We start from the raw sequence: 26,153 nt of genomic DNA on the forward strand, positions 1-26,153 counted from the left end.
TATATTTGGCTACTCACGAACGTGCGATTAAGCATTCGTATAAAAACTGTGCTTATTATGTTGCTTTCGGTTTTTATGGCAGTATTATGGATCTTATCTTCATGCTTCGGTGGCGTCTTTATAATGGTGATGATAAAAACTGGTACTGTTACGATATATATGATACTCGTAAAAAAGAACGTGATGAGTAGGTAATCAAGTTTATAAAGCAGTTATTTTTAAAACTGCGTTTTATAAGCATTTGGTGACTTTCCGACCCGATTACCCTACAATAAAAAAAGATTGATTTGATACTAATGTTCTAAGGCTATCTAAGGGCGTCCACTAGCTGGCGCGGTTCACGGAGCGGGTGCACGCAGGCGGATGCCATTGTTCAGTACAAGTAATTAAAAGCGCTTTTAGGGCTTGTACAGTATAACTTTAATTTTAATTATCGACTCACTATAATCTGCCAGTGCGATGACAAATATATCCCAATATCCTCTATAGTCCCAAACTTATAAAGTACCAATCATATAACTTTAAAATATAAATATCATTTACATACATGGTACTTGCCTGTATAACAGTAGTTGTACCTACTTTTTTTACACATATACCTAACAAATACTTTTTTAATGCATAAAAACGATAAAATTAAAACGCTCGTCATTAATATATAACTTATGTAATTCTTCATTTTGTACATAGTTCTTCTATTGTATAATTCTAATAAGTTAAAATGAAATATAATCTTCCTTAATCATATCAGAAGCTTTTTCTGCAATCATTACTGTAGGTGCATTTAAATTTCCTCTAATAATCTGAGGCATAATTGAAGAATCTATGACCCTTAACCTCTTTATACCATACACTCTCAGTTTATTGTCAACTACCGCCTCGGTATCCCAACTAGGACCCATTTTACAAGTACCAGCAGGGTGATATATGGTAGATGTATAGTGTGTTAGCAAACAAATAAAATACTCATTAGATCCCCACAAGAAACCTTCACATCCAGGAACGGGAATCTTTACAAAAGAAGCACCGCTTTGTTTAAACGCAGGAGTTTCTTCCAAAGATACAGCAAACCTCATACTAGATACTAACGTATCTATGTCAAGCTGGTGAGTAAAGAATCTGGGATATATAAGTGGTGAACCGAAAAGAGGATCAGTATAGTTAAGTGTTATGTATCCTTTACTTTTTGGTACTAAAAGTAATGGTCTCGCTGCCAATCCGTTATAAAATGCTAAAGGAAAGATGTTACTTGCTAAGGATGATGGCGGATCGGCATAAAATTCTTCCACGACTCTGCCATCAAAGTGAAACTGAATGTCAGGTAAGCCTTCTTCAGCAAATTCTGTCTTAATAAATGCCACGGCATTTAACGTACTGCTAGATGCTAAAGGCCCGTGTTTATGTGAATGCTGTCTAAAATAATCATAATGTTCATTCAGTAATTGCTGACCATCCACTAGAGTTGACGTTTTGTTTGAAAGAGAAATAATTAACGCATCCATCGTAACGTGGTCTTGTAGATTATAACCTACTCTTAGATTAGATAATACTCGTATACCATGATGTGCTAACTGCTCTTCAGGCCCTACGCCGGAAAGCATCAGTAACTTTGGGGAATTGACTGGACCTGAACTTACAATAACTTCTTTACCGGCATATACAGTGAATACTGCGTGATGTTTGATATACTCTACTCCGATAGCGGTTTTGGTTACCGGGTTAATAATAATTTTAGTGACATACGCCTGACTTTCTATTTTCAAATTTGGTCTAATGTGTCTGATAGGTCTGATGTAGGCTGAATTCACGGAAAATCTTCTACCGTGGAGTGACGTTGATTGAGCTATATCTGTTCCTAATTGGTTTTCTCCGTTAAAATCAGTGACCGGTAGACCTCTTTCTCTGAATGCCTCTACTAACATTAAAACATTGTTATCTATATATGGATAACGTTCTACATTAAGCGGACCGCCGACAGAATGATAGTGTGTGTTGTGTGACTCGATATCCCGATTATTCTCCGCTTTCTTGAAATAAGGTAGCACCTGAAATTTAATTATATTAGTTAAAACATGATTTTTTGTAATCGATTGGTTACAAATAAAATATTATACATGTTAATAAAATTGAAAAGCTGCTACTAATACAAGATCAGTGAATTGAAAAAATAAAACCCATAATTTGTTTGCATGCACATACACAATAATTTCAGTATGTCCGAGTTGTAGGTAGTTTAATTAATTTATTTTTTCTTGCATAAATCTAACATCACAAAATATTAAAATTGTATTTAACCTCTCGATAGCTCCAACCCGGGTTGCCAGCGGCAGCCCATCCGTCATAGTCAGCCTTGTTGCCTCTCATGTAAACCATGTAGTTTACCGCACTCGAGCCGCCCATAGTTTTCCCCCTAGAAACACGAGAACATAATCAATAAATTTGTCAAAACATTAATGCTCACAAATTGAAATTGCTCTAATGGAATAATTTAAACAAAAAGTGAGAGTAACGAGATATTTTTAGAGCATTTTCCAATCTGGTCAACACAATATTAATCTAACTACTATGATTTGAAGTTAGTAACTGTCTACTACGTACTAATAAAATATAGATAAACTTATGTATATGTTTCAGCCCGCAGACCGACCAATACATATTTGCCTTCTAGCAGCCGAGGGGGATGAACTGAATTGAAGTAAGTATTCCAGTATTTTTGTTTATGAATGCTGCTTCCTCTTGGCATACTTCTGAAAATGTGTGAATTTTTGGTTTGATGCTATTACACGTCTTGGTTTAAAAATGAAACAGTTTCCAAAACAGATTATCAGTTAAATAAAAAAGAAATTTTAGTAAGCAATCTCTGAAGGAGTGCTTCATTTATAAATTTTCATTATTGCTTAGTAAAGAAATTATTGTCTTTGCAAGGTTGCTATACCCTGTCACTTCTTGTAATAGTCGTTTTCGAAGCATTTTTAAATATATAGGTAAGCAGCCTTCTTAAAATATCTTAATCAAATAATTTAGTTTTACTTTTTAGGCTCCAACTACTTCTGGCAGTAGGTAACCTTGTTTGATTGCGCTATTAATACTTTACTTAAAACTTGGCGGGGGACTTAGTGTAAAACAGAAAACATAAACGTGTTTTAATTAATATCATAAAAAAAAACAACGGGTTGCACTCCGGGAGTGCCGACAGAAGTGAAAACTCAATGACTAGTCCAAAATGTCTGCAGCACTATGTATAATTGACCCATCCTCCTTTCTATTGAAAAACTTTAGTTCCGAAATTGCTGGCCAGTGAGCTTGTTTAAAATTCGAAATTCAAATTTGTAGCGTTAATTGTTTAAAATTCGAATAGAAATTGTAAAGTTACCTTGCAGACCTCGCATCTAAATATATTTGGTCATTACATGATATTTTTAGTTTTATTCACCAGTACTAGAGTTCACTTTTATTAGCGATTTCATCAATATGTAGCTTTATTGAATTATATTTGAGTGATATAAAGTTAGAATGTAACTGTGAGATCCTCGTATTTCAGCCCGTACAAGATTAGAACCTTTTTCATGCTTCGATCAACACGGAAGGGATGCGGCATTCGCACTATTTCCCCTCTGCCTAGGTACAAGATCAACTGATCTAGCGCGGGTAATAAAACTAGTTGCGCTCGGATTTTTAACTAGACCGAGTCCAGACGCGCGAGTGAACACAGCAGCAGAAAAAATGCCTAATTGCTCGGTTTTTTGTTGTAAAAAGAGGTCGGGGACATCAAATTTACAAAAAGAAGGTGTTATATTTCACACGTAATATTTTTTTTACATGTCATACGTTTAATTATTAGGGCGAGCGAAGCGAGCCCTATCACTATTCGACAAACTATGCATTCTTGTGGTACACTTTACGAAAAAACTATCGCACTTATAGGTTTGAAATTTAACATAGTAATTTAAATTCATGTCTAGATGTGTTATCAAACATAAAAATATCATTTTATACACCTAAAAAAATAAAATAAAGGAAAAACACTTTGTATTACTACTAGCGCCATCTGTTAGAAAAATTACAAATTAAAATTCGTGCTAATGTACTATGTGCTAACAACGATGAATACAAAAAAAACCGGCCAAGCGCGAGTCGGACTCGCGCACGGAGGGTTCCGCACCATCAACAAAAAATAGAGCAAAAAAATCGTGTTTGTTGTATGGGAGCCCCCCTTAAATATTTATTTTATTTTATTTATAGTATTTGTTGTTATAGCGGCAACAGAGATATAAGTACTTACATCATTTGTGAAAATTTCAACTGTCTAGCTATCGCGGTTCATGAGATACAGCCTGGTGACAGACGGACGACGGAGGGACGGACGGACGGACGGACAGCGAAGTCTTAGTAATAGTGTCTTAGTAGCGCGTAAATTTTGGATTCTGACCCATCTCGCTTCGCTCGGTTTGATTCCCAATTTAGCAATTAAGTTTCTCTGATTACTGGAACATTCAATCTTGCTGTAGGTATATTCACTGCGGAGGTCAATTTACTCGTATGTTCTGTTCTGTGACGCCGATGAACTGATCAGTCATGTTGTGTTAGCAAACTTAAATCGGGTATTTTCAGTTCGAGAAACAGTTTTAGTGTTACTATTGCTTGGAACTGCCAAAATTATAAATAGAGATAAGCATATTAGGCCGACTGTATCGGCCCTAAATCACTGAATTGTTTGTATTAACAAACTACACCCCGACTGCAACTAGTATGGAAATTGCACGCCGACGTTGCAATTGGCGTGCAGTTCAACAAAATTACCCAGAACCCTGGCAGTACCTAGTGGAACTCAGGTCTGGTGCAACATAGGCACACGCTGTTTTAGTAATTCGACACGTCTTGAGTCTTGATGAGCACTTGGGAGAGCAGTACGATAGAGCTGATGCTGAATCCTGGCTGTACCTAGCGGAACTCAGGTTTGGTGCAACATAGACACACACTGGGTTGGACATCCGACTCGTCATGATGATCACTTGGCAGAGCAGTACCCAAGATAGCTGATGCTGAACCCTGGCAGTACCTAGTGGAGCTCTGGTTTAATACAACATATGCACACGCTGTTTTGGTCGTCCGACTCGTCTTGATGAGCACTTAGGAGAGTAGTACCCAAGATAGAGCTGATGCTGAACCCTGACTGTACCTAGTGGAACTCAGGTGTGGTGCAACATAGGCACACGCTGTTTTAGTCATTGGACACGTCGTGACGGGCATTTGGGAGAACAGTACCCAAGATAGAGCTGATGAGCTGATGCTAAACCCTGGCTGTACCTAGTAGAACAGGTTTGGTGCAACATAGATACACGCTGTTTTGGACATCCGACTCGTCAGAATGAGCACTTGGGAGAGCAGTGCCCAAGATAGAGCTGATGCTGAACCCTGGCAGTACCTATTGGAACTCAGGTTTGGTGAAACATAGGCAAACGCTGTTTTGGTCATCCGACTCGTTTTTTTGAGCACTTGGGAGATACCCAAAATAGAGCTGTAGCTGAACCCTGGCAGTATTTAGTGGAATTCAGGTTGGTTGCAATATAGGCACACGATGTTTTGGTCATCTCACTCGTCTTGATGAGCACTTAGGAGAGTAGTACCCAAGATAGAGCTTAATGAGCACTTAAGAGAGCAAATTTGGTGCAACATAGATACACGCTGTTTTGGACATCCAACTCGTCAGAATGAGCACTTGGGAAAGCAGTGCCCAAGATAGAGCTGATGCTGAACCCTGGCAGTACCTATTGGAACTCAGGTTTGGTGCAACATAGGCAAACGCTGTTTTGGTCATCCGACTCGTTTTTTTGAGCACTTGGGAGATACCCAAAATAGAGCTGTAGCTGAACCCTGGCAGTATTTAGTGGAACTCAGGTTGGTTGCAATATAGGCACACGATGTTTTGGTCATCTCACTCATCTTGATGAGCACTTAGGAGAGTAGTACCCAAGATAGAGCTTAATGAGCACTTAAGAGAGCAAATTATACGTAAGTTTATGTGCGGAGCAGCATGATTACCGCCAGTAGGTGTCCAGACGGGATAGTTTTACGCTCAATTGTGTGGTGTGGACGCATAAATAAATTCAAGGACATTGGCTCGCTGACCCAACATTATGTAGGAAAGCCAGTTGGCTTCCTTACAAAAAGTACTGGGCGACCGTGTAGGATGTAATAAACGCTTATGAAATCGTATATTACGTGTGGATGATATTGGCAATTTGATTTTGTCGTCTGGACACGACGTCTTTTAATGGAGAAAGTAAAAGTTGTAACAGACAGCCGTACCGGACAGCGACCGAGGTCCAATTAGTAGGTATATTTTTTTCTTGCTCTCACTTATAGCTGCGTCCTTAGCGGACTTATTACGTACCCACTCGATTGACCATGGAACAAGCCTCGGACTGGATCAAAGTCGCGGTCTGGTACGTTTAGGTAGAAAAACTCCGCGAGCCCTTACAAAGCTCTGCTTTTTGCTAGTATTTAAACACAATTATTATATTTTAGTCTCATGTAATTGCTGGATTTATCGATTTTTCTCGCCCAGTACAAATTGCGGATCGGTCGAGCAACAAATCCGACTTCTCATCTCTTGACGAAAATGTGTTAATGTGCGTGTTGTGACACTTGTGACTCGTCCGTACACAAAAACAGATCGATGTGTGCAAGATTTGTCTGTGTAGGGTGTCATTTTCTATGTATTTGTGTCGTCATTACAGATTGGATTTTGTATGCAAGTGTGTGAGAAGTGCGACTGTGTGCACGTTCCCCCCCGCGAAAAATGGCAGAATGATTTGAATGTCAAGATATCGCTTGGGCCTATCCCTTCCGACCTGTCGGAAGCCTGTGTTGATCGAAGTTTTCATGTAATGTCATTTAGTTTTTCTTTATTGATTTAAATGCCATCTAAACCTTACGGTCACGTGATCGCCTTACGCTGTCTCGAGTTTATCATTTTTTCCCCACCTCAAAAAGTACCAAGCGCCGCTAAAGAAGTTTTCACTTCAATTATCAAAATAAATCATAACATTTTTTAAATATATATTATAATATTACAGTTATTAGTTAAATAAATTGAAATAAATGTAAGCATTTACTACAGTAAGCTGTATGAATAATATATTGTGTGTGCGTGTCTAGGAATATCTCCTGTGTAGTGTAACACATGGATTTTATCTAGTGTCTTACTAATGGTGCAAACGGGGTCTAAATTCTACTAGCTACTTTATATTTTTATCGGTACTTACAGTCGATTCACTAGTTTAAAATAAGATAAGAAAGGAAGCCTAACCTAATAAGAAAACAGAAGGCGGCATTATGTAAATACGTACAAAATTTTTTTTGTTAATTAAATACCTAGTTATAAAATGGCAAATTGAAATTGTACATAATGTTCTAAGAGTGACCTCTCCATTCGTCTTTAATCATTTCCGCAGCTTTTTCTCCAATCATAATTACAGGAGCGTTTGTATTTCCACGAACTATATTTGGCATTATTGATGCGTCTGCCACTCGTAAATGTTTTACTCCATACACTCTTAGTCTCGGATCAACTACTGCATATTCATCGTATATGGGGCCCATTTTGCATGTTCCCGAAGGGTGATAAATTGTTCCAGTATATCTTGTAAATAAACATGCAAAATAGTCATCAGTCCCCCAATTGAACTCACTGCAAGCTAACACCGGTTTTCGTATGAATCTAGTACCGGTGTGTCTGAATGGTGCAGTTTCCTCTAATTGTACGGCAAACCTTAATGCTGCTACTAATGTTTTCAAATCTTCTTCTTCAGTGAAGAACCTTGGATATATTAACGGTTGACCGAATACAGGATTTGTCTTGTTCAATGTTAGGTAACCTCTACTTTTGGGTGACAGCAGTATTGGTCTAACATTGATACTATCATAGAAAGCAGAGGGTAAAGTATTTGTTTCTAGGTAAGTAGTCGGGTCTGAATAAAATTCTTCTTTATTTCTACCGTCAAAGTGGAACTGTATATCAGGGACTGTTTTATCTCCTGTTGCATATTTAGTTTGAATAAAAGCAGTTGCATGTAGAGGCCCAGTAGCTGCTAAAGGTCCATTATTGTGGTATGAGCTGTTATAATTATTGATTTCTTCTACCAGTTTTGTGCCGCTCACCATCGTTGAGGTTGCACTTGTGAGTTCCATCAACATAGCATTAGTAGTAACGTGATCTTGTAAGTTATATCCTACTTTTAAATCTTTGATAATTGGTATTTTTAGAAATTTTAATTCTTCATGTGGTCCAATCCCCGAAAGCATTAAAATTTTAGGAGAATTCAATGCGCCTGCGCTCAGTATGACCTCTTTTGTAGCATAAGCGGTTCTCCATGTAATATTCTCAATGTAATTCACGCCGTAGGCAATTTTTCTTTCAGGTTCAATGAGAACTCGAGTAACTTGAGCATTCGTTTTAACTGTCAGGTTCCGTCGATAATTTCTTATTGGCCTTATAAAAGCTTTATTTGCTGACACTCTTTTCCCATCTCGAGATGTTGTCTGGGTTATCATTGTTCCTATTTGTCTTTGACCATTAAAATCAACTAAAGGCAGTCCAGTTTCGTGAAACGCTTTTACAAGCATTGCAACATTTGGGTCCACGAAAGTAAATCGTTCAACATTCAAAGGTCCATCTACACCATGATATGTCTTGTCTTTGGCTTCTATATCTTGATTGCTTTCAGATTTTTTGAAGAACGGAAGTACCTGGAAAAGTTTTATGTCATTTTTATTAACTAACTACCTCCTAAGATAAGATAAGATTTTGGGATTTTATTTGTTTTCGACTTATTGAAATGATGCGAGACCTACTTCTTTGTAGCTCCAGCCAATATTTCCTAAAGCTGCCCATCCATCGTAGTCCTTTCTGTTGCCTCTCATGTATACTAAATAGTTAATTGCGCTCGAACCACCCATCACTCTACCACTGTAAAACAAAAAATATTGGGGACCGCAGAAATTGAGATTGTTTGAACTACATAACTCACTATAGGTAATTAAATCTGAAATAACTTGTAGTGTTTTGTTAAGTTTGTGTTGTGTGAGGTTGTGTTCTTACATCTCGACAATAACACGATAAAAAAATAGTACTGAACAATATCCATGTTTAATCATACTTATAATGAATAAAGGTAGTAGGTATTTAGAACATGCGCATTTTACTAAAAAAAAAGAGTCAATCACATACACTAAAATCCCAGTATCTAAAAACTTCACCTATGATCTTAGCGGTATGCACATACCATACATAGGTACATACTAGCGAAGTAACTAGGTAAGTGTCAGTTACAGAGGTGTATTCTAATTGTAGCAACAGGTTTTGAATTTGATCTGGAGTTGGTATGGATAATATATGATCTGTCGGTATCAAAAGTGACATTTCTAGTTAAAGAAGTGTCACTTGAGACTGACAGATTTGATCCGTAAAATACAGATTAAATTCATAACCGGATATTAAAATCAGAATACGCCTCACGGTTTCCTCACAAATGTTTCCATTCCCACGCGCGCACGTTGTTGCGTTCCGAGAACCACATTGGCACAGGGCAGGATCAACCCATGACCTAGTATTTAAAAGTCGCACGCCTGCATTGACTTTCCGTATCCGAAAGAGTCAGGCATGCGGCTTGTTATTTGCTATTTGACATTTAATTTACTTCTAGCCACACCTGAAGGGTTATCGCAAACTTCGTTCGTTCGTCCATTTGCGTCTATTTCGTTTGAATATACAAGAGCGATAGAGAGACAGATATGATGTTGGAACGTACGCACCTAGTCCAAGAACAAGTGCGACCTCTTTGAGCCAGGCAAGTCAACTCTTCTGGTTGCGTTCGGTAGCCCCAGTCAATACTGGACGCAGCTAAAACCGGCGCCAGCGCAGGCACGCTAGTTACTTCCGGTTCCTCGGGACCCGCTTCTAGAAGGAGTATCTGAAAAGAGAATTAGTGCTCTTTACGTTTTGGTTGAATTTAAGTATCGTTGCCCCCTTCAATAAAGCCAGTAGGTACCTATAACGAATTTATGATACACGACAAGTTTACATCACTTACTTTCATCAACCACTACCAATACTACTTATTTATCATGTCTTGTTTGTTTTGTTAGTAAGAGTATCATTTATATGTAATAGTTGTCAATAAACGCCGCCATAATACCTACGCTTGCAGTTCTCTGCAATCTAATTGACAATAAACCAATTAAAATTTCAAACGCTACTTCCAAATACCGGTCTCAATTAAACGACGAACTACACAGCCCTAGCTGCGATAAACACTACAATGGTACTTATTGTGCATAGGTACTCACTATCGGCGAACGTAGCCGTTTTGCATTTATTGCAATACAAGTTTCAATCGAGTTGCTTAAACTATAGTTTTAACGTTAGAACTCTGCAGCCATTTTGATTATTTAGCTATTATCTCTTCATTAATATTATGTACTTTTCATTTTATTACTTCCTCGGCCTCATGGTTGCGGCAAAAATTTCGAAAAACTCATTTGGAACGAGAGAGGATTCGAGCCCATGACTTCCGATTACTAAGTTGATTTTGATCTCATTTTGCACTGAACGCGTTTGGAGCCTATTCAGCAGTTTCACTTGAAAACACATCAGCTCGATTTAATTTCATGTCGAATTATAAAAGATTTTTTTATGAAAGCCACAAAAGGAGTAGCCGTAAAATTTCATAGCCAAATCTACTCCTATTTCTTACATTGTGTAAGTAAATACCGATACTAGCGCACAACGGGGCTTTGCGGAGCTTGTGTCAGGTTCCAAATTGCACTAGTTTTGCAAGTTAAACTGCAGCATATCCAATGTAATATTGGTTGCTTCTTTACTTTTTAACTAATATTTGAGCAGTTAGAGTTTCAAACGCCGGAGTAACTCAATTTTCCAGCGCCAATTTGCGAGAAAAACTTGTATCAGCGTTCGAGCTACTCTGTTGTGATTTTCGTCGTAGGATAAAGCTATTTAATCCATTATATTTGAGAGAGTGATAATCTGATAGGCTAACCCAATAGGCTTTATTACGTATATACTCGTACCTAGTCTATTTTAATTTGTTTTATTATAATACAATTGGTCGCGCTTATTGTTACGCGCAAGATGCAATGCAACAAATGAATATTGAAATCTGAATACTGCTTCCACTTTTAAATAGGTAAATTCAGTAATTAATTTATTAAATATGGCAGTAAAAACCAAAAAGCAATAGTTTTAAGTACTCATTAACTTAAAACTACAAAATTACGTTAATAGGGATATTTTATCATTCCGCTGCTGTAGTTCTGAGAGACTTCTGAGTGCCATTACGCTCAATTTACCAGAGCAGTGGTTTTTGTTTGCATTAGATGCGCAAGCGCTGGGGAGCCGAGTTCTAATGTAACTAGTGTAAAGCGACCTCGAGAACCATAAATTAAGTCTAGCCGTAGAACACACTTAATCTGGCTGGCCCGAGACATCAACTCACTAACGCCTGATCAGCGATTCGAATGATACCCCCTGCAAGCGCGACAAACTTGCAGAATCAGAGCGCCTACCGCGAACCACGTTCGACGTGTTGCCTCTCTGTCGCACTTGTAAATTCGTACGTAAGTGTGACAGGGTGGTAACACGTCGAACGTGGTTCGCGGTAGGCCCTCAGTGTCCAAGTTACAACGCTTATGCTTTAAATGAATCTATTTTACGTTTATTGCAATACTGTACCGATGCGGTACCAAAGTTAGCCAGCGGATTGCAATAGTTCTACCGCTCCGGCGGAGTTCTAATAATTAACTTCCTGGTGTATTAAATAAAGGATCCGAGCGATGAGGATACGAAAATTTGAACAACTCTTTGATTAGGTATTTGAAATGATGTTCAACGGCTAATACACAAACATCACGAGCGAAAATTCACAAAAAAATATCGTCCTACTTGCGCCCTGAAACATACACGGTTTAATTTTATGCAGATACCTATATGGTGGTGCCAATTTCGTTTCCAATGATCAAGAAATAGATGCAACATGAATATTTGAGCAAATACCGTAATTTTAAAAACTTTTTCTACTCCAGCACTTAAATGTGTCAATTAAATGACTGACAGTGATATCTAAAGCAATGTCATTTGAATGCTTTGTCTATAGGCTCATAAGATGACTGCTAGCAGTCATCTTATGAGTATAATACAACTGCTTTATTTTTTTTAAAGATACAAGTTCCGATCATCTTGATTGAAAGAGGTATGTTTTCATTTACAATAATAACTCCTTTTTTTTTAAATAATAACTCAATTTTTTTTAAATAATAACTCTTTTTTTTTAATAACTCTTTTTTAATAATAACTTTTTTTTTTTTTTTTTTGCTGCAGCTGTCATAGAAAAAGTAATGTATGCAACAGCTCATAATTGGTTCTTAAAATTCTCGGGTCTTTTTTTACAAAACTCGACTACGTCTCGTTTTGTAACTTCGACCCTTGAATTTTAAGAACCCTTATTATATCACTGTTGCATAAACTACTATTATTTCAGTGTCAATAAAGCCACGCCAATTATTTTAAACTTGTATAGATATTAGTGTCTAAAAATATGACAGTATCTGAATTTAAATATTACGTGTTCATAGAGATCCCGGTGCTGAATTTCGGATAATTTCAGCGCATGTAAGTATTAGGTATTAACGTAACATGCTATTTACTAAAAGCTTTACTAGTCTTTCCTGTTCTTCTAAGTAAAATTTAGATTTAACATAAGGATTATCGTAAGTCATAACATTGTAAGATCGCGCCGAACTCCCTAACGCCGGGCAGCATTTCCTTGCGATGTCAATGTGTGGTATTTACCGTCAATAATCTGATAAGGCGGTCTAGCATGAGTTGCGTTCTCACGCGCGATTCCATACTTGAAGTCGCACCAGATGTATGGAGTCGCGCGCGAGAACGCATCTCATGCTAGACCGCCATAGTGATAAAAACGAATGACGGAAAGAGAAAATATACAAAAATTCGTTTAAGTAAAAACTTGTACGATACCTATATCCGACTCTCCCCTACATGCATGTTCTTATATTTCTTACGAGTTTTTCACTGTACAGTAGCTTCGAAACTTCTGAGCCAATATTGCTGAAGGAGGTGTAAAAACCATTCCTATTTATAGCTCGGGTGACAAAGGCCACATTTTTAACCGACGCCTAAATGTAAAGTTGGGTATTTTTAGTGGTCCGTACAAAACTTTGTTCACGGAACACTTATAGGATCACTTCGGTCTTGCAAATCGGTTAAATGCGTTTTTTTACACTTTAATATTCCATTTCGTTCAAAGTCGTTTTACAATAACATGCCTTCTAAAAACCAAAATCCTCTCTTCCTTCGATGTGTCTCCTTCGATTTGGTTTAACATATCGACTATCGAGTGTTAATTAAGTACCTTTCACCGAAAATATTTCGCCCCTAATTAATATCGATATTTTAAAGCATCTTCAGGTTCGTTGACATAAGTAAATTTATAGGAGCAAATTTAATAAAAAAAAGCCACATAAAAAAGTAGAATGCCTAATTCTGTGCCTCCAGTGTAAACTCAAAAAATGTAATTTTTCAGTATGGCCGAAAGACGTTTCAAACCGTGTTTTCTCAACATTCTTTCTAATTCTTAAAAAACAATTTTTTAAACGAGATAATATCAAAATAAATCGTTTTGAACAACACGTTTCAGATTCAGATTTTTGACAAACTTTAACCCTTTTGCACAATCGATATCTCAGAAACTAGAAGTCGTAGGGCAGTGGGTGTCAGCACAAAAGATATAGTTTCGTGAAATAAACCTTTTAGTGGCAAAATTTGTAATTTGGACAAACTCGAGTTAAACCCTTTTACACTGGAGGCACAGAATTAATATCATAATGAATACATAAAATTAATTCGACGTACATTTTTCACACATTGGTTTCTTTTGTCTGATGCACGTATTTATTGCACGTGACGGATTCACGGTGGCACGAGCGCTTCCATAAAATAAACAACTATGCATAAAAAATCCAACTCAATAATAAACAAGCTCGTATTCTGGAAACTCTATACTAAAAGCAATTAATTTAATTTTGATAGTTTACACCCAATAGAAGTTTCATCATCGTCAGATGAGTTTGTTAAACTTTCAGTTAATGGCCTCTCTGATGCGGTTAGTTTAAAAAACTCGTGCAGGGAGGTGTTGTGTATGAAAATGAATAATGCAGCTCCATTTACTATGTGCTCAGTGCTTTTTGTTTGTTTTATCTATGTGCCTACCCTTCCCTACCTACTGATAGTACTGTTCTCGAATTAAACTGTTGTGAGATATACTAACATTGAATAATTTTACGGTTTAGACTCACTTGTTTTAAGTCACTCGCGCGACATGTTTCGGAGAGCCTAGGGGCCCGATTCAGATTTTGTAATAGACATCTATTAGACATCGCCAGGTTACGATAACCATATCTTTAAGATCTAACCTGTCAAATTTGACATCCTTTCTCAAGCACTAACAGTGCGAGCAGCGTTCACGACAGCCGTGTATCGCGTACTGCGGCACGTTGGCTGGCTTTACACTCAGTATGTGTTCTACGAGTCTAGTGGACACGTTGCGTCCGGTTTCTCCGATGTAGGACTTATCGCAAGGAGACCTAGGCTCTCCGAAACATGTCGCGCGAGTGACTTAAAACAAGAGAGTCTAAACCGTAAAAGTATTCAATGATAGTACTGTTGTTATAAATGTGAAAATAACTCTGTTATCTCTTTACACTTAAACCGCTAAGCCGATTTGGATAAGGAAAAATCATAGTTTTTAATAATCATCATCATCATCATTTAACGCAGACGAAGTCGAGGGTAGAAACTAATAGTACCTATCCATATAATTTGCTTCCTGTCGGACTTCAAACAATCACCACACCAAATAAGGTAACAGACAGACAAAGTTACTTTCGCATTTATATTATTAGCACGGATTAAATCAACCATTCAACATACCTACACCATCACTACTACACGTTTATCTATCTTTCCACGGCCAAGATGAATTGATTTAAAAAAAAAGCGGCCAAGTGCGAGTCGGTCTCGCCCACGAATGGTTCCGTAATTTATGACGTATTAAAAAAATCTACCTACTTACTAGATCTCATTCAAACCAATTTTCGGTGGAAGTTTGCATGGTAATGTACATCATATATTTTTTTTAGTTTTATCATTCTCTTATTTTAGAAGTTACAGGGGGGGGGGGGGGCACATCTTACCACTTTGGAAGTGTCTCTCGCGCAAACTATTCAGTTTAGAAAAAAATGATAATAGAAATTAGAAACCTCAATATCATTGTAACGTTAGCGTCTTGACGCTCCTTGAATGATCAATTTTGTCATAAAATACACTAAGAATAATCTTAAAACTAAATAAATAATATTAGGTAAAACTAAAATATAAGTGCCTAACTAAATTAATAATTCTATAGTAATATTTGCTCGTGTGGTGATGTAGGCGCTTATCCAGCGCGAAACACGTATGTGACGTGTGTTACCGTGTGTATCGTCATCGCGGGGCGCGAGGGGTGTCCGTGCATGGAGCTCGGCCATTTGGACTTCCGCGGCGGCGCGATGTGTTCGCTCCAGCTAAATTTTTAGTAATGGTCACATGCAACCTTTCCAAAATGTGCCGTCGGAAAATTAATTAATTGCATTAGAAACTATCATGTTCTAAATATATTTTGTGCGTTAGTGTTTTCCCCCGCTCGGGTGAGTGTTGCAAAATTATATTTTATAGCTACTATGTGCTAATTATATCATTAGATAGTTACTTCTTCCTAATAAGGTGTGTGCTTAGCTTAATTTGTAGTTAAGATCCTTTTATTACGCTTCGCCGCAGTAATTCTGTACAATTGGTTTCCTTTGTTCCTTGTAACGTAATGAATTTCTACCCTCTTGCCTAAAAAGTGAAATCTTGATTTGCGATTTCCAAATAAATGTGTAGATTAAATACAACTAGAGTAAAACTTAATTGCTATAGTTTAACATTATTGTTTTTCAATATAAATTCCACTTTATACATGTTTTGAATTTAATAGTTTTCACTGCATAAGTACTTACTCCATTAGTACTGAGTTGATTTTGTATGTTTCTACCACATCACTGATCACTATTTAATGCTTTGAGCTTGCCTTCCTGCTTTCTGCACTTTCGTCTTGCGCTTTTCCTTCACGCGGCGAAATGTTGCAGGCAGTAACGCAAAATCGGACATTTTACTAAATGTCCAATAATGATAAATTCCAGGGGTCCTACCACCTACACTACCAACACTGGCTCCGGAGTCCACTTGCTGCCCTGCTGACCCGTGAGGACCTCAAGGCCGTGACGTCACCACCACCACAGCACCAAGCGCACAGCAGGGAAGTGGCACTCGTTCATAAGTGCGTGCAAGTGAATACGGGCTCACTTTAAATTGTATAAAGAACCACCTCTGAGATCTACTAATCTACCTACCCTCAACTTTAGATATTTTTACAAAATCGTTTTCTTTATTTTTAATATAGTTTTTTTTATTATGTACTAGTTGTTTTACTTTCTAGAGTTCTAAACAACAGCTAAACTGTTACATCATTTTTGAAGACCTATCCATAATAGAATACACACGTATGGGTTTGATCAAAAAAAAAAATTTGAGTTTCAGTTCCAAGTTTGGGGAACCCCCAAAATTTATTGTTTTTTTTTCTATTTTTGTGTGAAAATCTTAATGCGGTTCACAGAATAGTCGGTCAACAGTATAGTTCTTATAGTTTCGGAAAAAAGTGGCCGTGACATACGGACGGACAGACAGACATGACGATTCCATAAGGGTTCCGTTTTTTGCCATTTGGCTACGGAACCCTAAAAAGTCGTAGTAAAGTCAGCACTCAATGCTCTAATTATTTTAACGATAAAGTTGTGTTCAGATAATTTTGGACACCTCGCAAGCTAGCTACTTCTGCTGTCTATAAAATACTTAGTTTCCTGTTGATTGCACAATATGCCTTGTACTGTTTATTGTAGGTACGGCGAAAGGTGTTGCAATAAGATCTTGTCTTTGACCTGATCCAAGTACAAATGCAGTTGCGTTCACTTTAGCCCTGACCGTGGATAAATAACAAAAGAAACGTTGTTTTTTGCAATGTTAGTTTGCAGAAAATCCGTTTATTGGGTTCCCTTTTTCCGTAGTGAAATTGACAGAATCGGCTCTGTCCTTTGCGTTGACAAAAATGTTTTTTATTTTCAACTTGTCGTCAGAAAAATAATCATCTTTATTTTAACAATAATTAACAACATCATTAGGTTCATCTTTGAATTCTGTATGATGTCCTTTTTTGTCCTGATGTTCCATAATTATGTAGTGAACTGTTTCTAAAGAATGACACCATGAACTAGTGATGGGTAGGACATCAATTTAAAATGAGTTTGTATGAGTACCTCATTTTCTAAAATGAGGTGTTACAATGTCTTACTTCAAATGAGGTGAGGTACTAGCATATTTTCAGCGTCAACTATTCAATTAATTCCAACAGCGACAATTTTTTTAAGATGTATGAAAGCTTGCAGCGCTTACGCTTGTTGTCTTTCGTGTTTAATTGTTAACGTATTTTCGGTGGTGACGCGAAGCGATATTGAAGTACGTCGTGTGTCGGTCTCACTCCCTCTTTGGGTATTTCTAATTCGTTGTTTCATTTTGAAAGGATTTTTGAGGGGTTCATGTCACAGAGAGGCGGTGAGTGGTACAAACTCAACGCATTTCTCGGTGGACCTTTTGTCGTTGCAATAAGGTTTGTAGTTCGGCAGTTGACAGTGTGGATCATTACTCGTTTCTTCATTTGAGACATTTGAGTTTTGAGTGTCGGCGAGCAGGCGAGCACCTAGCGCCTCGCGCAATCCAGGGACACTGTTGCGAGTTGTGAGGAGTGTATGAGTTTTGAGGGTCGCGAGACTCGCGAGTGAATTTGAACGGATAAGAGTTTTTTGAAATTTGAAGTGTGTGAATGATTTGTGTGGCAAGAGGTGTTTGTGATGCGCGCGAGTAAATGAGTAAAATGAATAGAGGAGTGAAGTAAGTCATTTTTGCGGTACGAAGTACTGCGACAAATTAACAAAATGAGTGGTACAAATGAGGTGCCTCACGAGTGAGCGACTCAACACTACCATGAACGATGACTATGACACTTAATTTACAAAAACAAAAGAGATTCTGTTTTTGCTTGCCCTTGTTTGCTGTCAGTGTCAGTATTGATTTAGTAACATTTAATGAACGGTCCGATAGTGCATGCCAATAAATTGTCATTGGAGAGACCGTGACCGAATAGCTACTGGCTTTTCTGTTTTTCTAAGTGTCTTCAATAAGTAATAATTGAGGTACGATCGATTAAAAAATTGCCAATTAATGTATGGGAAAGAATGTTACAGATTCCTAAAGGTTACATTCTAATTACGACATAATTGAAGTGCAATGGCTGCAGCAATGCAGCAATTAATTATAACTGATGCGATCAGACGGCGACACAGCCAAACGCAACCGTTTTTTAGGGTTCCGTACCTCAAAAGGAAAAAACGGAACCCTAATAGGATCACTCGTCTGTCTGTCTGTCCGTCCGTCTGTCACAGCCTATTTTCTCCGAAACGACTGGACCAATTAAGTTGAAATTTGGTACACATATGTAAGTTTGTGACCCAAAGATGGACGTGTAACGTAAATAAATGAATTTTAAATATGGAGGCCATTTTTGGGTGGTAAATGAGAAAATTAAAATATAAAGTTTTTCTAACTATATCGTGTTACATATCAAATGAAAGAGCTCATTGTAAGAATCTCAAATATTTTTTTGTTATAATTTTAGGATAAATAGTTTAGCGGTTATTCAAGAAAATAGACAAAAAATTACCATTTTACCCCCTTATCTCCGAAACTACTGGGTCTAAAAATTTGAAAAAAATACACAAAATAGTTTTTTACCTATAGATGACAGGAAAACCTATTAGAAATGTGCAGCCAAGCGTGAGTCGAACTTAACTCAATTACTTAGATGAAAGAGCTCATTGTGAGTAACTCAATTTTTTTTTTGTAATTTTAGGATAAATAGTTAGGACAAAAAAACGACTAAGCGTTTCGAGAAAAGGTAGGTAGATAATGTATTTAGTAATTTTTCGCTACAATCCGGCACTATACATACTTTTTTCAGTTACCACAATCAAATTTGGATAACATTTAAAAAAACTGTATACCTAACTTAGGTTTCTTAAAGTGACAGTCCATTTCCAACCGCAGCTGCACTACTGTTCATTTTACTATGGAAATTGACAGTAACAGGGACGCGTTCAGTACCAGTAGTGCAGCTGCGGTCAGAAATGGAATGTTACCCTTGCTTATAGACGTCTTGTAGGTATTAGATTATGATAGCACAGACTGTGCAGTGTGCAAGTGTTAAGTAAATTTCATAATTTCATAGAAGATTGACGTTTAAAATAACACTTGCGTAATAATAGTCTATGCTTAGAGCATTAGTCTATGCTATCAAAATCGCTGCCAACTTACCTTCGTTTGATCTATCAATTTAATTTAGGTATTTAATTTAATTTATTATTAGGGGACACATCTTACACAGATCAACCTAGCCCAAAACTAAGCAAAGCTTGTACTATGGGTGGTAGGCGACGGTATACATACTTATATAGATAAATACATACTTATATACATAGGAAACACCCATGCCTCCGGAACAAATATTTGTGTTCGTCACACAAATAAATGCCCTTACCGGGATTCGAACCCAGGACTATCGGCTTCACAGGCAGGATCATTGTTACCCACAAGGTCAGACCGGTCGTCAATTGACACTACGTTCCCAAATCCGTTCATAGACTTACGAGTAGTCACTAAATAAGATTATAAAAAATTGATTTATTTAATTATTTTCTCTAAACATCATTATAAGCAACTTCACTCAGTTCACTCACGTTTCACGTCAAAAAAGAACATTGTTTAAAATCTTATGATGTACGGAATCCTTGTAACGCGAGTCCGACTCGCACTTGGCCGCTTTTTTTTCAATTATTGTCGTTCTTGGGGCCACACTAAAGGGGCCCACAGATTATCAGTTCACCGGACGATATTAGCCTGTCAGTTAAACGCAAAAGGTTCCAAACAATTGACAGGCTGATATCGTCCGGCAAACTGGTAATCTCTGGGCTATGGGCCCCTTTACAGGGAAACGCCGTTGAATATTGCGATGTTGGACATTTTATACCTGGGCCACATTACCGAGAAACGCCGTTGATTGTCGCGATAATCCCAGTGTGGCCAGTGTAATGTATGGTATGTGTATTGTTTAAATATATTAAAATAAATAGAAAATACTATGAAGCAGCAAAATTGTTGCAAACCTATTTAGCTTACACTGTAGGTGTATCTAGAACTATTAAGTACCTAAGCTTGTAGAGAAAGAGAATACAGTTCAGACAAAACTCGCAAACTGCAATTGTACAAGTTTTTCGCTTTGAGACCAACTCTCATTGTTTTAGTTTTACTGCGAAAGAGGCGTTGTGCTGGAAGCGACACCATGAACAACAACGATGTTTATAGAAGTGGCAAGAATTTTTAAAGGGGTGCTAGTATTTATTTTATTGTTCCAATACTCGTACTGCCAGAAACCTTAGCATGATTTATCCTCTACGATTTAATCTTACTCGCACGGCTTTAAGTACGAGGAGATGTTTTGCGGGTAATGTCAAACTAATATCAGATTTTTACAGTAGGAATGCCCCTCCAGGAGATTTCTGGAAACGTTTTCAAAACACTGAGGGTCTGTCTGTGTGTTTATGGCAATTTAACGACTTCCACGCGGACAAAGTTGCGAGCAGAGTCTAGTTTACTAATAAATGTTCCATTCATATCCAGTTGATGTATATCTGCAAGCGCAACTTTAGTACGGACATACTAATTTAAAGACGATCTGAGTAAACGATATCGCGAGTGAGAATAATAGTTTTTCTTTTCAGGAACGCAGTTTCTTATTTCTTTACGGGTTTTCTCGGCGTGTCTTCTGAATTTCCTTAAGCATTCATGTTAAATGGTTTGAGATCCTTTTATACAGTAAGATAAAAGATTCCAACTTGAAATGTTCTTATTAAAAACTTAAACTTAAAATATAATTATCTTTCTTTCAATTAGACAACTACGAACTAGGTTTTATTATACAATTGGGTACCTACATTCAAATCAACTATTGTTTTAATATGAATATATATTACTACTAGCTGTTGCCCGCAACTTCGTACGCGTGGATTTGTATATTGGTGGTTATACATTCTACATTAGTTTAGCTTTAGGACATTATGCAGCAAAAGATAGCAGTAGGGACGGTTAATCATTTGTTAATTATTATACAACACATGAGATTTGTCTTTCACAACCTGGCTACGAAGTTTCAAGCCCCTAACTGAATAAAATTGTTCTCGATATAATCTCTCTCAACCCGCAGAAGATTTTCAAGTCCACTATTTAATAAAACCTACTACCTAACTACCTATTTACGAAGTTTGAAGTTCCTAGCTTTAAATAAAATTTGAACCCTCTACCAACTCTCAACCCCTCTTTAAACTTTTAGGGGATGAATTTTTAAAAACGCTGAAATTACTTTTCTTGTATTGTAATAATATGCCTTTATACAACGATTCAAGTCCCGCACTCAAATAAATATTTGGGTTCCATACAAATTTTTGACCCCCTTCACCACCTTGGGGGTTTTTACGAAGTTACAAATTCGTAGCTTAAAAAAAATTTAAACCCTATACAATCTTTCAACCCCTTTTTAACCCTTATAAGGGATGAATTTTTGAAAACGCTGAAATAACTTTTCTTGAGATCTAATAATATGGCTTTATACAAAGATTCAAGTCCCGCACTCTAAAAAATATTTGATCTCCGTACAAACTTTCAACCCCTTTTTCACCACCTCGGGGGATGAATTTTTAAAAACACTGAAATAAGTTTTATTTGTTTTTTAATTTCATACCTTTTTGCGAAGTTTCAAGGTCCTAGCTTAAAATAAAATTTGCACCCCAAGACAAAGTTTCATCCCCTTTTTTACCTACAACGTCGCAATTCCTTCTTTTTTGCAATCGGCTATTATGCCTTTCTAAAAAGTTTTAAAGCATTTGTAATGGATTCAAACTTTCAACCCCTTTTTAACCCTGTTAGGGGATGAATTTTCAAAAAACGCTGAAATTACTTTTCCTGTCTTATAATAATATACCCATATACAAAGTTTCAAGTCCCACACTCACAAAAATATTTGATCTCCATACAAACTTTCAACCCCTTTTTCACCACCTTGGGGGATGAATTTTCGAAAACGCTGAAATTAGTTTTCTTGTTTTTTAATGTAATACATTTTCAAAAAGTTTAAAATTCCTAGCTTAAACTAAAACTTGAACCCCATACAATCTTTCAAACCCTTTTAACCCTTTTAAGGGATGAATTTTTGGAAACGCTGAAATTACTTTTCTTGGGATCTAATAATATGGCTTTATACAAAGATTGAAGTCCCGCACTCTAAAAAATATTTGATCTCCGTACAAACTTTCAACCCCTTTTTCACCACCTCGGGGGATGAATTTTTAAAAACACTGAAATAAGTTTTATTTGTTTTTTAATTTCATACCTTTTTGCGAAGTTTCAAGGTCCTAGCTTAAAATAAAATTTGCACCCCAAGACAAAGTCTCATCACCTTTTTTACCCCCTTAGGAGTTGAATTTCCTAAAACGTCGCAATTCCTTTTTTTTGCAATCGGCTATTATGCCTTTATAAAAAGTTTCAAAGCGTTTGTAATGGATTCAAACTTTCAACCTCTTTTTAACCCTGTTAGAGGATGAATTTTTAAAAACGCTGAAATTACTTTTCTTATCTTATAATAATATACCCATATACAAAGTTTCAAGTCCCACACTCACAAAAATATTTAATCTCCATACAAACTTTCAACCCTTTTTTCACCACCTTGGGGGATGAATTTTCGAAAACGCTGAATTCAGTTTCCTTATTTTTTAATTTAATACATTTTTACAAAGTTTCAAATTCCTAGCTTAAAATAAATCTTGAACCCCATACAACATTTCATCCCCTTTTTAACCCTTTTAAGGGATGAATTTTTAAAAACGCTGAAATAACTTTTCTTGAGATCTATTAATATGGCTTTATACAAAGATTGAAGTCCCGCACTCTCAATAATATTTGATCTCCGTACAAACTTTCAACCCCTTTTTCACCACCTCGGGGGATGAATTTTTAAAAACGCTGAAATTAGTTTTCTCGTTTTTTAATTTAATACCTTTTTGCAAAGTTTCAAGGTCCTAGCTTAAAATAAAATTTGCACCCCAAGACAAAGTTTCATTCCCTTTTTTACCCCCTTAGGGGTGAATTTCCTAAAACGTCGCAATTACTGTTTTTTGTAATCGGCTATTATGCCTTTCTAAAAAGTTTCAAAGCATTTGTAATGGATTCAAACTTTTAACCCCTTTTTAACCCTGTTAGGGGATGAATTTTCAAAAACGCTGAAATTACTTTTACTGTCTTATAATAACATACCCATATACAAAGTTTCACGTCCCACACTCACAAAAATATTTGATCTCCATACAAACTTTCAACCCCTTTTTCACCACCTTGGGGGATGAGTTTTCGAAAACGCTGAAATTAGTTTTCTTGTTTTTTAATATAATACATTTTCACAAAGTTTCAAATTCCTAGCTTAAACTAAAACTTGAACCCCATACAACCTTTCATCCCCTTTGTAACCCCCTTAGGGGTTGAATTTTTCAAAATCGCTTCTTATCTCTGGTACACTTTACAAATGCAACCTAGTGTGCAAATTTCAATTTTATAGCTTTTGTAGTTTCGGCTCTGCGTTGATGAATCAGTCAGTCAGTCAGTCAGTCAGTCAGGACACTTGCATTTATATATATAGATTATTACTATAAAAAGAAATATTAAGGACAGCTAGAATTTACAAAAACTTTTTTCTGGCAAGTTACTAAATAAAGTGCATTGATATGTAATGGATTTAATTTGAGTTAAAAAATATAAAAAATTACAGATTGCACGTTCGGTTTTTCTTACTACAATGTCCAGAAAAGTTTTTGTTGCACTTTGTTAAAACTCGGCCCTACATGATATTGTATCATGTCACGATTGTATAGGTTTAATTTAAATCATACGAGTACACAAGGTGTCACAAAAAGGCTGTTGATCCGCTTTAGGCCATCAATTGTAAAAAAATGAACTATTACTACCTATAATATTTATTTACACTTTTATTCTAACAATTAGGTAGATTATGTCAGGTTCTTATTAATTTTACTATCAATATCATACTGCCATCTATTACGAAACCTGGTGAAACCTGGTAGCAAACATTTCATAAAATGCTCTTACGAATATGTCAACATACCTATGCATTTAACAATAACTTTATAGCGTAACACAATAAAATCATTAAATGAGTATTGTTAAATCATTATTTCGCAGCCAGGCTCCCACAGCACGGCATAATATGCGTTAATTCCCATATAAAAAGTGGGGCATTGTTGCATGACAGTGCACTGTTCCTAGTTCACTTTTACTCTTCTACATAGCTACTCGTAGATGCTTGATGAATATTTTTTTGTGTTTTCGATGCGAGTCTAGTCCGAGAACGTTTATGAAATACCTACTTACTTTATTTAGGATTATAATTATTAATATAATTATCTAGCCAGTCTAGCCTTTTTACCAGTAAGGTTTACCAAAAACCAAACGACCAATGATAAACAAATTCGAAGCATAATTATTATTAAACCTAAAGTTGTATGTTTAGAAATCACTGTTACCCACGCCACGAATAACGTACTTACCCTAATTATAACAATTTAAATGATTTAATAATTGTATTGTTTGTATTGAGATTAATTACCTTAAATTTATTTTTATACGTAAGTAGGTATTCAAATAGATTGAGTTTTACAAAATCGATTTATGGCCAGCTGAATTATTTAATTTTCCTGTCTAAATAATGTAGGAAACAAAGAATTATATCATTATAGCAATAATTCCTCATTGGAAGAAAATTAGGCAATTGTTTCCATATAGGTAGGAATAACTTAACATACCTTCCACTTCTTAACTTCAGATAAACGATTTGCGAGAACACACCCCGCCGATCCGGCACCGACTATGATGAAGTCATATTCTTCTGGCGCCTGTCTTTTCTTTCTGCGTTTCGTCGTTTTCTTCTCCACAGCCACCGGTATTTTCTTAGAGTCAGCTATATCCGCATCAAAATATCTGTTTTCATTAAATCCGAACTCAAACGGTTTATCAAACTTTGAATACGGATGCTCGAATTTCCTCCCAAATTCGAATTTAGGCTCCTGTTTATCCGGTTTTAAATAGAACGTTTGCATGAGATAACTTTTACCATTCGGTAATTTGTACTGATTGATTGTGGAGCTTGGCAAGAGAGGGCCTAAGGGAGCGTTAATTTCCGGGTTTAATTTTAAAGGTGTCGATCCTAATGGAACTTCCAACGGCCGTAGTAAACTTGTTTCAAAACTTGACCCGATCGAGCTAGGAGCATTCAAATATGGGTTTCTTCTAGGGTAAGCGTCGTCATCTATTGAGCGTCCGAACAATTGAGCAAGAAGGGTCAAATAGAGGAACCCGGTTTGGGAACATTGGGTCAGCGGCGCGTTTGCTTCAGCGCATATCTGGCTTATGTCCGGTGGGATCCATTGAGAGGCCATTGTCACTGAATTTATTGAGTTCACTGAGGCACTATAACAGTCGCATAACTCTGGCAAGTGCTGTTTCACCGTGAGCGCGCGGTTAACTACGTTCGCCTGGGCGGTAAGCGGGTGGCGTGTCCTTAGTCTTAGGTTATTCATAAACGTGCGAAAGATCTAACGGCGGCTAATTGCAAAATCTTATCTTTTCAGTTCAATGGAGCCTTTCACTGGTTCAGTTATAGCGATGCGCTAACAATAATGTATGTGCATTGATGCATACCTATCATTGATTTTTGCTGCAATATCTCCTATTCATCTGTAACCCTAAAATA

General features: G+C 36.8%; 1 protein-coding gene across 2 annotated transcripts; it reads right to left on the reverse strand.

Annotated features, from left to right (window-relative positions):
* Window positions 1-661: 661 nt before the first annotated feature.
* Window positions 662-26,093, reverse strand: LOC134659982 (glucose dehydrogenase [FAD, quinone]-like). 2 transcript variants are annotated; one of them, XM_063515689.1, is made up of 4 exons: window positions 25,207-26,091; window positions 9,817-9,974; window positions 2,296-2,410; window positions 662-2,045 (listed from the first exon to the last, which is right to left on the reverse strand). In XM_063515689.1, the coding sequence occupies exons 1-4, from the start codon at window positions 25,978-25,980 to the stop codon at window positions 717-719; spliced, it is 2,376 nt and encodes a 791-aa protein (XP_063371759.1). In that variant the 5' UTR covers window positions 25,981-26,091; the 3' UTR covers window positions 662-716. The 2 variants fall into 2 exon arrangements, with proteins under 2 accessions (XP_063371759.1, XP_063371753.1); XM_063515683.1 differs by lacking the exons at window positions 662-2,045; window positions 2,296-2,410 and adding exons at window positions 7,374-8,751; window positions 8,857-8,971 and having other exon boundaries at window positions 25,207-26,093.
* Window positions 26,094-26,153: the final 60 nt, after the last annotated feature.

Source organism: Cydia amplana, chromosome 2, assembly GCF_948474715.1.
Source record: "Cydia amplana chromosome 2, ilCydAmpl1.1, whole genome shotgun sequence".
NCBI lineage: Eukaryota > Metazoa > Arthropoda > Insecta > Lepidoptera > Tortricidae > Cydia > Cydia amplana.

Bases quoted from the DNA above. Each gene is read 5' to 3' on its own strand.
- LOC134659982 (XM_063515683.1), bottom strand. From the start codon at position 25,980: ATGAATAACCTAAGACTAAGGACACGCCACCCGCTTACCGCCCAGGCG. The intron at 9,975-25,206 runs GTATGTTAAGTT...TTCTCTTTTCAG, and splicing joins CTGAAGTTAAGAAGTGGAAG to ATACTCCTTCTAGAAGCGGG. The intron at 8,972-9,816 runs GTGCGTACGTTC...TTTGTTTTACAG, and splicing joins CGCACTTGTTCTTGGACTAG to TGGTAGAGTGATGGGTGGTT.